The sequence below is a fragment of the Rhinoderma darwinii genome, chromosome 12 (assembly GCF_050947455.1).
Source record: "Rhinoderma darwinii isolate aRhiDar2 chromosome 12, aRhiDar2.hap1, whole genome shotgun sequence".
NCBI lineage: Eukaryota > Metazoa > Chordata > Amphibia > Anura > Rhinodermatidae > Rhinoderma > Rhinoderma darwinii.
Window position 1 is genome coordinate 4493905 of NC_134698.1, and position 19684 is coordinate 4513588.

The following is a 19684-nucleotide window of genomic DNA, read 5'->3' on the forward strand; positions in this document are numbered from 1 at the left end:
CAGTCTGCTGAGCTGTATATCTAATCCTATCATGTGTGATATGGTCTGCTGAGCTGTGTATCTAAGCCTCTCATGTGTGATACTGTATCTAAGCCTCTCACGTGTGCTGCAGCTTTAGAGAACATGACGTCACATATAACGCACACGTTTGGTGTACGGGTTAGAGATGAGGTGGATACAGATAATTGCAGTGAGGAGAGTCTGACGTGTAATTTACTGATCAGTTTGTGACAATCGCAGCAAAAAGCGTGCCGTGTGAAAAAGCCCCAAGACACGTGACGGCTCAGTGTGTGGTCGTTTTGTGGGCGGGGCTTGGAAACAGGAAGTTGTTTTCCCTCCATCACCTCAGCCGTCTGTGCCGCGCTATAAGACGCTATGGATGGTAAGTTACCTCAGCGCGGGACGCGGCCGTGACGTCATCCCTGCCCAGCCGTCCCGCCAACCGCCGCCATTACGTCATGAATGATAATAAGAATAAACATAAGAATAATAATATCGGCGGGCGGCTCCGTATCTAATGGACGAGGAGAAAACACCCACACACCGCCGCCGGGTGTAATATCTAGCCGTGTCCTGCTGCTTCCTCGGAGGTTCGCGGGCTTTTCCGTCACCTGAAGATTTTGGCTGCGACATCCACACACATATCTAAGATGGCGGCAGTAGTCATACGTCAGCGCTATATACATCACATATAGAAACATGACATGACAATAATCGCCTATACAGAATAATGGCGGACCGTTATCAAAACGGTTGCCCCCAGCAACCAATCACAGCGCTTCTTTTATTTCGTAACCTGCTGTGGGAAAATGAAAGCTGTGCTGTGATTGGTTGCAAGACTAGTTTTACTGCTAGGGTAATGCCATTGACCCATGGACTGAAAAAAATCGCAGTTTAACGCCATTGTCAAATTCCTTATTAATGTCACGGTTTGCGGATAAAACTGGTATTTTTTTTTTAAACCATAAACAAGCAATTTGACGACCGCTTCGAACGCCGCGTCTGCATGTTTTTTGGCCGTATTATGGACAGATAAATTGCGCCAAAACGGTACATATTTAGGTCACTTTAAGTTGACCGTCACGTGGACGATATTTGCATTAGTGTGACGCCCGCAATACCCGAATTGCCAGATTCTGTTGAACCAAACAGGACCGTCTATGGCGAAATAAGTAAATGCCCTGAAAAATCGGACGCAGAAAGCGAACGCCTACAAACATCTGCCCATTGATATCAATGGAAATATGGCGTTCCGTACCGATGTGGCGTTATTTTACGCTTCATTTTCAAATAACGGCGCGTAAAAAGACGTGCGTGTCACTTCTTGAGCCGTTTTTCATTGCCTTAATAGAAAAACGGCCGTTAAAAACGCGATCAGCTTTAAAAACGGCGGAAAATCAGGGTCTGTCTTTCCTTGAAAGCCGCTCCGTAATTTGCGTCCGTTTTTGGTTTTCCATGTGAACAGACCCTGAGCGTAAACGGCGGCAGAATTTTCGCATTGGAATTGTGTGCGGAAATTCCAGTAGCAGCAAAGCGGATACGGTTTAGAAAATCTCACGTCCGCGCGCTGTGAAAAAATAAATAAAATGGAGCGTAAACGCTAATAAATTGACGTTCACATAGAATGGGTCGAGCGTAGACCAAAATAGCGTACGTCCGGTCCGCGTTTGTCGTGGTTTACGTTGTGATACTGGTTTTTGAAAGTATTGAAAATCGGAGTCGGCTACGCTATTCTGTACTTCGAAAAAACGTATACGCGACGTGACGTTTTTTGTTAGCATTGATCTCAATGGACGACGTTTGTAAATGTCATGCTATACGTTTATATCCGTTTACATACAGTAAATCTGTCCGGTATCAGCGTTCACTTTAAAAAAAAAACGATACTTTTTTTTAATGTAAAAAACGGACAGAAACTTAGACCGACGTACGAATGTCCGCTAAACGTACACGCTATAAAAAACACGTAAACAGGAAATGGAGCAGGTTTGTATAAGTTTTCAGTGGTTCACGTTTTTATTTTAAAAAAAACGTATACGCTCGGCGGATAGCACAACCGCGAAAAACATCCGAATATAAGGCGTGGGAACATCATACCCTGATGGTGGGGAATGGTTTCTGGGCCCGCCCCGGTTCCTCTGATGCCTGTGATTGGACGGTTGAACAGCAGGGATTACCTAAGCGTTGTGGCCGACCAAGTTCATATTTTCACGGCGGCTGTTACTTTATGGCAGGAGGACACTTTAGATCAGGGGTCTCATACTCGGCCGGGTAAGTGGGCCACATATAGAAAAAATGGGAAGTTGACGGGCCGCATTACTTCTACAACACTACATTACTATAACACTACATTACTATAACACTACATTACTATAACACTACATTACTATAACACTACATTACTATAACACTACATTACTATAACACTACATTACTATAACACTACATTACTATAACACTACATTACTATAACACTACATTACTATAACACTACATTACTATAACACTACATTACTATAACACTACATTACTATAACGCTACATTACTATAACACCGCATTACTATAACAATACTACATTACTATAATACTACATTACTATAACACTACATTACTATAACACTACATTACTATAACACTACATTACTATAACACTACATTACTATAATACTACATTACTATAACACTACATTACTATAACACTACATTACTATAACACTACATTACTATACCACTACATTACTATAACACTACATTACTATAACACTACATTACTATAACACTACATTACTATAACACTACATTACTATAACACTACATTACTATAATACTACATTACTATAACACTACATTACTATAACACTACATTACTATAACACTACATTACTATAACACTACATTACTATAACACTACATTACTATAACACTACATTACTATAACACTACATTACTATAACACTACATTACTATAACACTACATTACTATAACACTACATTACTATAACACTACATTACTATAACACTACATTACTATAACACTACATCACTATAACACTACATTACTATAACACTACATTACTATAACACTACATTACTATAACACTACATTACTATAACACTACATTACTATAACACTACATTACTATAACACTACATTACTATAACACTACATTACTATAACACTACATTACTATAACACTACATTACTATAATAACACTACATTACTATAACACTACATTACTATAACACTACATTACTATAACACTACATCACTATAACACTACATCACTATAACACTACATCACTATAACACTACATTACTATAACACTACATTACTATAATACTACATTACTATAACACTACATTACTATAACACTACATTACTATAACACTACATTACTATAACGCTACATTACTATAACACTACATTACTATAACACTACATTACTATAACACTACATTACTATAACACTACATCACTATAACACTACATTACTATAACACTACATTACTATAACACTACATTACTATAACACTACATTACTATAACACTACATTACTATAACACTACATTACTATAACACTACATTACTATAACACTACATTACTATAACACTACATTACTATAACACTACATTACTATAACACTACATTACTATAACACTACATTACTATAACACTACATTACTATAACACTACATTACTATAACACTACATTACTATAACACTACATTACTATAATAACCCTACATTACTATAACACTACATTACTATACACTACATTACTATAACACTACATTACTATAACACTACATTACTATAACACTACATTACTATACACTACATTACTATAACACTACATTACTATAACACTACATTACTATAACACTACATTACTATAACACTACATTACTATAACACTACATTACTATAACACTACATTACTATAATACTACATCACTATAACGCTACATCACTATAACGCTACATTACTATAACACTACATTACTATAATACTACATTACTATAATACTACATTACTATAACACTACATTACTATAACACTACATTACTATAACACTACATCACTATAACACTACATTACTATAACACTACATTACTATAACACTACATTACTATAACACTACATTACTATAATACTACATCACTATAACACTACATCACTATAACACTACATTACTATAACACTACATTACTATAACACTACATTACTATAACACTACATTACTATAACACTACATTACTATAACACTACATTACTATAACACTACATTACTATAATACTACATTACTATAATACTACATTACTATAACACTACATTACTATAACACTACATTACTATAACACTACATTACTATAACACTACATTACTATAATACTACATTACTATAACACTACATTACTATAATACTACATTACTATAACACTACATTACTATAATACTACATTACTATAACACTACATTACTATAACACTACATTACTATAACACTACATTACTATAACACTGCATACTATAACACTACATTACTATAACACTACATTACTATAACACTACATTACTATAACACTACATTACTATACACACTACATTACTATAATATACACTACATACTATAACACTACATTACTATAACACTACATTACTATAACACTACATTACTATAACACTACATTACTATAACACTACATTACTATAAACACTACATTACTATAACTCTACATTACTATAACACTACATTACTAATCACTTACTATAATACTACATTACTATAACACTACATTACTATAACACTACATTACTATAACACACATTACTATAACACTACATTACTATATACTACATTACTATAACACTACATTACTATAATACTACATTACTATAACACTACATTACTATAACACTACATTACTATATTCTACATTACTATAACACTACATTACTATAACAATACTACATTACTATAACAATACTACATTACTATAACACTACATTACTATAACACTACATTACTATATATCTACATTACTATAACACTGCATTACTATAACACTACATTACTATAACACTGCATTACTATATTCTACATTACTATAACACTACATTACTATAATACTACATTACTATAATACTACATTACTATAACACTACATACTATAACACTACATTACTATAACACTACATTACTATAACACTACATTACTATAACACTACATTACTATAACACTACATTACTATAACACTACATTACTATATTCTACATTACTATAACACTACATTACTATATTCTACATTACTATAACACTACATACTATAACACTACATTACTATAACACTGCATTACTATATTCTACATTACTATAACACTACATTACTATAATACTACATTACTATAATACTACATTACTATAACACTACATTACTATAACACTACATTACTATAACACTACATTACTATAACACTACATTACTATAATACTACATTACTATAACACTACATTACTATAATACTACATTACTATAACACTACATTACTATAACACTACATTACTATATCACTACATTACTATAACACTACATTACTATAACACTACTAACTACATTACTATAACACTACATTACTATAATACTACATTACTATAACACTACATTACTATAACACTACATTACTATAACACTACATTACTATAACACTACATTACTATAACACTACATTACTATAACACTGCATTACTATAACACTACATTACTATAACACTACATTACTATAACACTACATTACTATAACACTACATTACTATATCACTACATTACTATAACACTACATTACTATAACACTACATTACTATAACACTACATTACTATAACACTACATTACTATAACACTACATTACTATAACACTACATTACTATAACACTACATTACTATAATACTACATTACTATAACACTACATTACTATAACACTACATTACTATAACACTACATTACTATAACACTACATTACTATAACACTACATTACTATAATACTACATTACTATAACACTGCATTACTATAACACTACATTACTATAACACTACATTACTACACACTACACATACTATAACACTACATTACTATAACACTACATTACTATAACACTACATTACTATAATACTACATACTATAACACTACATTACTATAATACTACATTACTATAACACTACATTACTATAATACTACATTACTATAACACTACATTACTATAACACTACATTACTATAATACTACATTACTATAACACTACATTACTATAACACTACATTACTATAACACTACATTACTATAACACTACATTACTATAACACTACATTACTATAACACTACATTACTATAATACTACATTACTATAACACTACATTACTATAACACTACATTACTATAACACTACATACTATAATACTACATTACTATAACACTACATTACTATAACACTACATTACTATAACACTACATTACTATAACACTACATTACTATAACACTACATTACTATAACACTACATTACTATAACACTACATTACTATAACACTACATTACTATAACACTACATTACTATAATACTACATTACTATAACACTACATTACTATAACACTACATTACTATAACACTACATTACTATAACACTACATTACTATAACACTACATTACTATAATACTACATTACTATAACACTGCATTACTATAACACTACATTACTATAACACTACATTACTATAACACTACATTACTATAACACTACATTACTATAACACTACATTACTATAACACTACATTACTATAACACTACATTACTATAACACTACATTACTATAACACTACATTACTATAACACTACATTACTATAATACTACATTACTATAACACTACATACTATAATACTACATTACTATAACACTACATTACTATAATACTACATACTATAACACTACATTACTATAACACTACATTACTATAATACTACATTACTATAATACTACATTACTATAACACTACATACTATAACACTACATTACTATAACACTACATTACTATAACACTATCATTACTATAACACTACATTACTATAACACTACATTACTATAACACTACATTACTATAACACTACATTACTATAACACTACATTACTATAACACTACATTACTATAACACTACACTACTATAACAATACTACATTACTATAACACTACATTACTATAACACTACATTACTATAACACTACATTACTATATACTACATTACTATAACACTACATTACTATAACACTATATTACTATAACACTACATTACTATAATACTACATACTATAACACTACATTACTATATACTACATTACTATAACACTACATTACTATAACACTACATTACTATAACACTACATTACTATAATACTACATTACTATAATACTACATACTATAACACTACATTACTATAACACTACATTACTATAACACTACATTACTATAACACTACATTACTATAACACTACATTACTATAACACTACATACTATAACACTACATTACTATAACACTACATTACTATAACACTACATTACTATAACACTACATTACTATAACACTACATTACTATATACTACATATATATACTACATTACTATAATCTACATTACTATAATACTACATTACTATAACACTACATTACTATATACTACATTACTATATACTACATTACTATAATACTACATTACTATAACACTACATTACTATAACACTACATTACTATAACACTACATTACTATAACACTACATTACTATAATACTACATACTATAACACTACATTACTATAATACTACATTACTATAACACTACATTACTATAACACTACATTACTATAACACTACATTACTATAACACTACATTACTATAACACTACATTACTATAACACTACATTACTATAACACTACATTACTATAATACTACATTACTATAATACTACATTACTATAACAACACTACATTACTATAACACTACATTACTATAACACTACATTACTATAACACTACATTACTATAACACTACATCACTATAACACTACCATTACTATAACACTACATTACTATAACACTACATTACTATAACACTACATTACTATAACACTACATTACTATACACTACATTACTATAACACTACATTACTATAACACTACATTACTATAACACTACATTACTATAACACTACATTACTATAACACTACATTACTATAATACTACATTACTATAACACTACATTACTATAACACTACATTACTATAACACTACATTACTATAACACTACATTACTATAACACTACATTACTATAACACTACATTACTATAACACTACATTACTAACACTACATTACTATAACGCTACATTACTATAACACTACATTACTATAACACTACATTACTATAACACTACATTACTATAACACTACATTACTATATACTAACATTACTATAACACTACATTACTATAACACTACATTACTATAACACTACATTACTATAACACTACATTACTATAACAATACTACATACTATATCACTACATTACTATAACACTACATTACTATAACACTACATTACTATAATACTACATTACTATAACACTACATTACTATAACACTACATTACTATAATACTACATTACTATAACACTACATTACTATAACACTACATTACTATAACACTACATTACTATAACACTACATTACTATAACACTACATTACTATAACACTACATTACTATAATACTACTTACTATAACACTACATTACTACTAACACTACATTACTATACACTACATTACTATAACACTACATTACTATAACACTACATTACATAACACTACATTACTATAACACTACATTACTATAACACTACATTACTATAACACTACATTACTATAACACTACATTACTATAACACTACATTACTATATCACTACATTACTATAACACTACATTACTATAACACTACATTACTATAACACTACATTACTATAACACTACATTACTATAACACTACATTACTATAACACTACATTACTATAACACTACATTACTATAACACTACATTACTATAACACTACATTACTATAACACTACATTACTATAACACTACATTACTATAATACTACATTACTATATACTACATTACTATAACACTACATTACTATAACACTACATTACTATAATACTACATTACTATAACACTACATTACTATAACACTACATTACTATAACACTACATTACTATACACTACATTACTATAACACTACATTACTATAACACTACATTACTATAACACTACATTACTATAACACTACATTACTATAACACTACATTACTATAACACTACATTACTATAACACTACATTACTATAACACTACATTACTATAACACTACATTACTATAACACTACATTACTATAACACTACATTACTATATCACTACATTACTATAACACTACATTACTATAACACTACATTACTATAAACACTACATTACTATAACACTACATTACTATACTACATTACTATAACACTACATTACTATATACTACATTACTATAACACTACATTACTATAACACTACATTACTATAATACTACATTACTATATACTACATTACTATAACACTACATTACTATAACACTACATTACTATAACACTGCATTACTATAACTCTACATTACTATAACACTACATTACTATAACACTACATTACTATAACACTACATTACTATAACACTACATTACTATAACACTACATTACTATAACTCTACATTACTATAACACTACATTACTATAACACTACATTACTATAACACTACATACTATAACACTACATTACTATATACTACATTACTATACACTACATTACTATAACACTACATTACTATAATACTACATTACTATAACACTACATCACTATAACACTACATTACTATAACACTACATTACTATAACACTACATTACTATAACACTACATTACTATAACACTACATTACTATAACACTACATTACTATAACACTACATTACTATAACACTACATTACTATAACACTACATTACTATAACGCTACATTACTATAACACTACATTACTATAACACTACATTACTATAACACTACATTACTATAACACTACATTACTATAACACTACATTACTATAACACTACATTACTATAACACTACATACTATAACACTACATTACTATAACACTACATTACTATAACACTACATTACTATAACACTACATTACTATAATACTACATTACTATAACACTACATTACTATAACACTACATTACTATAACACTACATTACTATAACACTACATTACTATAACACTACATTACTATAACACTACATTACTATAATACTACATTACTATAACACTACATTACTATAACACTACATTACTATAACACTACATTACTATAACTCTACATTACTATAACACTACATTACTATAACACTACATTACTATAACACTACATTACTATAACACTACATTACTATAATACTACATTACTATACACTACCATTACTATAACACTACATTACTATAACACTACATTACTATAACACTACATCACTATAACACTACATTACTATAACACTACATTACTATAACACTACATTACTATAACACTCCATTACTATAACACTACATTACTATAACACTACATTACTATAACACTACATTACTATAACACTACATTACTATAACACTACATTACTATAACACTACATACTATAACACTACATTACTATAACACTACATTACTATAACACTACATTACTATAACACTACATTACTATAACACTACATTACTATAACACTACATTACTATAACACTACATTACTATAACACTACATTACTATAACACTACATTACTATAACACTACATTACTATAATACTACATTACTATACACTACATTACTATAACACTACATTACTATAACACTACATTACTATAACACTACATCACTATAACACTACATTACTATAACACTACATTACTATAACACTACATTACTATAACACTCCATTACTATAACACTACATTACTATAACACTACATTACTATAACACTACATTACTATAACACTAACATTACTATAACACTACATTACTATAACACTACATTACTATAACACTACATTACTATAACACTGCATTACTATAACACTACATTACTATAACACTACATTACTATAACACTACATTACTATAATACTACATTACTATAATACTACATTACTATAATACTACATTACTATAACACTACATTACTATAACACCACATTACTATAACACCACATTACTATAACACTACATTACTATAACACTACATTACTATAATACTACATTACTATAACACTACATTACTATAACACTACATTACTATAACACTACATTACTATAACACTGCATTACTATAACACTACATTACTATAACACTACATTACTATAACACCACATTACTATAACACTACATTACTATAATACTACATTACTATAACACTACATTACTATAACACTACATTACTATAATACTACATTACTATAACACTGCATTACTATAACACTACATTACTATAACACTACATTACTATAACACCACATTACTATAACACTACATTACTATAATACTACATTACTATAACACTACATTACTATAACACTACATTACTATAACACTACATTACTATAACACTACATTACTATAACACTACATTACTATTAACACTACATTACTATAACACTACATTACTATAATACTACATTACTATAACACTACATTACTATAACACTACATTACTATAATACTACATTACTATAACACTACATTACTATAATACTACATATACTATAACACTACATTACTATAACACTACATTACTATAACACTACATTACTATAACACTGCATTACTATAACACTACATTACTATAACACTACATTACTATAACACTACATTACTATAACACTACATTACTATAATACTACATTATAACACTACATTACTATAACACTACATTACTATAATACTACATTACTATAACACTACATTACTATAACACTACATTCTATAACACTACATTACTATAACGCTACATTACTATAACGCTACATTACTATAACGCTACATTACTATAACACTACATTACTATAACACTACATTACTATAACACTACATTACTATAATACTACATTACTATAATACTACATTACTATAACACTACATTACTATAACGCTACATTACTATAACACTACATTACTATAACACTACATTACTATAACACTACATTACTATAACACTACATTACTATAACACTACATTACTATAACACTACATTACTATAACACTGCATTACTATAACACTGCATTACTATAACACTACATTACTATAACACTACATTACTATAACGCTACATTACTATAACACTACATTACTATAACACTACATTACTATAACACTACATTACTATAACACTACATTACTATAATACTACATTACTATAACACTACATTACTATAACAATACTACATTACTATAACACTACATTACTATATACTACATACTATAACACTACATTACTATAACACTACATTACTATAACACTACATTACTATAACACTACATTACTATAACACTGCATTACTATAACACTACATTACTATAACACTACATTACTATAACACTACATTACTATAACACTACATTACTATAACACTACATTACTATAACACTACATTACTATAACACTACATTACTATAACACTACATACTATAACACTGCATTACTATAACACTACATTACTATAACACTACATTACTATAACACTACATTACTATAACACTACATTACTATAACACTACATTACTATAATACTACATTACTATAATACTACATTACTATAATACTACATTACTATAACACTACATTACTATAACACTACATTACTATAACACTACATTACTATAACACTACATTACTATAACACTACATTACTATAACACTACATTACTATAACACTACATTACTATAACACTACATTACTATAACACTACATCACTATAACACTACATTACTATAACACTACATTACTATAACACTACATTACTATAACACTACATTACTATAATACTACATTACTATAACACTACATTACTATAACACTACATTACTATAACACTACATTACTATATACTACATTACTATAACACTACATTACTATAACACTACATTACTATAACACTACATTACTATAACAATACATTACTATAACACTACATTACTATAACACTACATTACTATAATACTACATTACTATACACTACATTACTATAACACTACATTACTATAACACTACATTACTATAACACTACATTACTATAACACTACATTACTATAACACTACATTACTATAATACTACATTACTATAATACTACATTACTATAACACTACATTACTATAACACTACATTACTATAACACTACATTACTATAACACTACATCACTATAACACTACATACTATAACACTACATTACTATAACACTACATTACTATAATACTACATTACTATAACACTACATTACTATAACACTACATTACTATAACACTACATTACTATAACACTACATTACTATAACACTACATTACTATAACACTACATTACTATAACACTACATTACTATAATACTACATTACTATAACACTACATTACTATAATACTACATTACTATAACACTACATTACTATAACACTACATTACTATAACACTACATTACTATAACACTACATTACTATAACACTACATTACTATAACACTACATTACTATAACACTACATTACTATAACACTACATTACTATAATACTACATACTATAATACTACATTACTATAATACTACATTACTATAACACTACATTACTATAACACTACATTACTATACACTACATTACTATAACACTACATTACTATAACACTACATTACTATAACACTACATTACTATAACACTACATCACTATAACACTACATTACTATAATACTACATTACTATAATACTACTATAATACTACTACATTACTATAACACTACATTACTATAACACTACATTACTATAACACTACATCACTATAACACTACATTACTATAATACTACATTACTATAATACACTATAATACTACTACATTACTATAACACTACATTACTATAACACTACATTACTATAACACTACATTACTATAACACTACATTACTATAACACTACATTACTATAACAATACTACATTACTATAACACTACATACTATAACACTACATTACTATAACACTACATTACTATAACACTACATTACTATAAACACTACATTACTATAACACTACATCACTATAACACTACATTACTATAACACTACATTACTATAACACTACATTACTATAACACTACATTACTATAACACTACATTACTATAACACTACATTACTATAATACTACATTACTATAGACACTACATTACTATAACACTACATTACTATAACACTACATTACTATAACACTACATTACTATAACGCTACATTTACTATAACACTACATTACTATAACACTACATTACTATAACACTACATTACTATAACACTACATTACTATAACACTACATTACTATAACACTACATTACTATAACACTACATTACTATAACACTACATTACTATAACACTACATTACTATAACACTACATTACTATAACACTACATTACTATAATACTACATTACTATAATACTACATTACTATACACTACATACTATAACACTACATTACTATAACACTACATTACTATAACACTACATTACTATAACACTACATTACTATAATACTACATACTATAATACTACATTACTATAATACTACATTACTATAACACTACATTACTATAACACTACATACTATAACACTACATTACTATAACACTACATTACTATAACCCTACATTACTATAACACTACATTACTATAACACTACATTACTATAACACTATATTACTATAACACTACATTACTATAACACTACATTACTATAACACTACATTACTATAACACTACATTACTATAACACTACATTACTATAATACTACATTACTATAATACTACATTACTATAACACTACATTACTATAATACTACATTACTATAACACTACATTACTATATACTACATTACTATAACACTACATTACTATATACTACATTACTATAACACTACATTACTATAACACTACATTACTATAACACTACATTACTATAACACTACATTACTATAACACTACATACTATAATACTACATTACTATAATACTACATTACTATAATACTACATTACTATAACACTACATTACTATAACACTACATTACTATAACACTACATTACTATAACACTACATTACTATAACACTACATTACTATAACACTACATTACTATAACACTACATTACTATAACACTACATTACTATAACACTACATTACTATAACACTACATTACTATAACACTATATTACTATAACACTACATTACTATAACACTACATTACTATAACACTACATTACTATAATACTACATTACTATAATACTACATTACTATAACACTACATTACTATAACACTACATTACTATAACACTACATTACTATAATAACACTACATTACTATAATACTACATTACTATAACACTACATTACTATATACTACATTACTATAACACTACATTACTATATACTACATTACTATAACACTACATTACTATAACACTACATTACTATAACACTACATCACTATAACACTACATTACTATAACACTACATTACTATAACACTACATTACTATAACACTACATTACTATAACACTACATTACTATAACACTACATTACTATAACACTACATTACTATAACACTACATTACTATAACACTACATTACTATAATACTACATTACTATAATACTACATTACTATAACACTACATTACTATAATACTACATTACTATAACACTACATTACTATATACTACATTACTATAACACTACATTACTATATACTACATTACTATAACACTACATTACTATAACACTACATTACTATAACACTACATTACTATAACACTACATTACTATAACACTACATTACTATAACACTACATTACTATAACACTACATTACTATAACACTACATTACTATAACACTACATTACTATAACACTACATTACTATAACACTACATTACTATAACACTACATTACTATAACACTACATTACTATAACACTACATTACTATAACACTACATTACTATAACACTACATTACTATAACACTACATTACTATAACACTACATTACTATAACACTACATTACTATAACACTACATTACTATAACACTACATTACTATAACACTACATTACTATAACACTACATTACTATAACACTACATTACTATAACACTACATTACTATAACACTACATTACTATAACACTACATTACTATAATACTACATTACTATAACACTACATCACTATAACACTACATTACTATAACACTACATTACTATAACACTACATTACTATAACACTACATTACTGTAACACTACATTACTATAACACTACATTACTATAACACTACATTACTATAACACTACATTACTATAACACTACATTACTATAACACTACATTACTATAACACTACATTACTATAACACTACATTACTATAACACTACATTACTATAATACTACATTACTATAATACTACATTACTATAATACTACATTACTATAACACTACTTACTATAACACTACATTACTATAACACTACATTACTATAACAATACTACATTACTATAACACTACATTACTATAACACTACATTACTATAACACTACATTACTATAACACTACATTACTATAACACTACATTACTATAATACTACATTACTATAACGCTACATTACTATAACACTACATTACTATAACGCTACATTACTATAACACTACATCACTATAACCCTACATTACTATATCACTACATTACTATAACACTGCATTACTATAACACTGCATTACTATAACACTACATTACTATAACACTACATTACTATAACACTACATCACTATAACACTGCATTACTATAACACTACATTACTATAACACTACATTACTATAACACTACATTACTATAACACTACATTACTATAACGCTACATTACTATAACGCTACATTACTATAATACTACATTACTATAACACTACATTACTATAACACTACATTACTATAACACTACATTACTATAACACTACATTACCTATACACTACATTACTATATACTACATTACTATAACACTACATTACTATAACACTACATTACTATAATACTACATTACTATAATACTACATTACTATAATACTACATTACTATAACACTACATTACTATAACACTACATTACTATAATACTACATACTATAACACTACATTACTATAACACTACATTACTATAACACTACATTACTATAACACTACATACTATAATACTACATTACTATAATACTACATTACTATAACACTACATTACTATAACACTACATTACTATAACACTACATACTATATACTACATTACTATAATACTACATTACTATAATACTACATTACTATATACTACATTACTATAACACTACATTACTATAACACTACATTACTATAATACTACATTACTATAACACTACATTACTATAACACTACATTACTATAACACTACATTACTATAACACTACATTACTATCACACTACATTACTATAACACTACATTACTATAACACTACATTACTATATAGCTACATTACTATAACACTACATTACTATAATACTACATTACTATAACACTACATTACTATAATACTACATTACTATAACACTACATTACTATAATACTACATTACTATAATACTACATTACTATAACACTACATTACTATAACACTACATACTATAACACTACATTACTATAATACTACATTACTATAACACTACATTACTATAACACCACATTACTATATACTACATTACTATAACACTACATTACTATACATACTACATTACTATAACACTACATCTACTATAAATACATTACTATAATCTACATTACTATAATACTACATTACTATAATAATACTACATTACTATAACACTACATTACTATAACACTACATTACTATAATACTACATTACTATAACACTACATTACTATAACACTACATTACTATAATACTACATTACTATAACACTACATTACTATAATACTACATTACTATAATACTACATTACTATACACTACATTACTATAACACTACATTACTATAACACTACTTACTATATACTACATACTATAATACTACATTACTATAACACTACATTACTATAACACTACATTACTATAACACTACATTACTATAACACTACATTACTATAACACTACATTACTATAACACTACATTACTATAACACTACATTACTATAACACTACATTACTATAACACTACATTACTATAACACTACATTACTATAACACTACATTACTATAACACTACATTACTATAACACTACATTACTATAATACTACATTACTATAATACTACATTACTATATACTACATTACTATAACACTACATTACTATAACACTACATTACTATAACACTACATTACTATAACACTACATTACTATAATACTACATTACTATAACACTACATTACTATAACACTACATTACTATAACACTACATTACTATAACACTACATTACTATAACACTACATTACTATATAACACTACATTACTATAACAATACACATTACTATAACACTACATTACTATAACACTACATTACTATAACACTACATTACTATAACACTACATTACTATAACACTACATTACTATAACACTACATTACTATAATACTACATTACTATAACACTACATTACTATAATACTACATTACTATAATAATCTACATTACTATAATACTACATTACTATAACACTACATTACTATAACACTACATCACTATAACACTACATTACTATAACACTACATTACTATAACACTACATTACTATAACACTACATTACTATAATACTACATTACTATAACACTACATTACTTATAATACTACATTACTATAACACTACATTACTATAACGCTACATTACTATAACGCTACATTACTATAACACTACATTACTATAACACTACATTACTATAACACTACATTACTATAACACTACATTACTATAAACACTACATTACTATAACACCACATTACTATAACACTACATTACTATAACACTACATTACTATAACACTACATTACTATAACACTGCATTACTATAACACTACATTACTATAACACTACATTACTATAACGCTACATTACTATAACACTACATTACTATAACACTACATTACTATAACACTACATTACTATAATACTACATTACTATAACACTACATTACTATAATACTACATTACTATAACACTACATTA

The 19684-nt window shown here is 26.9% G+C and overlaps 1 protein-coding gene across 3 annotated transcripts in view; it reads left to right on the forward strand.

Annotated features, from left to right (window-relative positions):
* The first annotated feature begins 281 nt into the window (after window positions 1-281).
* The window catches only part of LOC142664716 (uncharacterized), a 36567-nt gene continuing 17164 nt past the window's right edge, over window positions 282-19684 (forward strand). The window contains exon 1 of one of the 3 annotated variants that reach the window (XM_075843992.1): window positions 282-382. Coding sequence is in view for 1 of the 3 variants with exons in the window: in XM_075843994.1 (XP_075700109.1) it covers window positions 376-382 (7 nt within the window). In the remaining 2 variants the exon portion in view is untranslated. Of the gene's footprint in view, window positions 383-487; window positions 591-19684 lie in introns of those variants that run through there. The other 2 variants (XM_075843994.1, XM_075843993.1) reach the window with 2 other exon arrangements.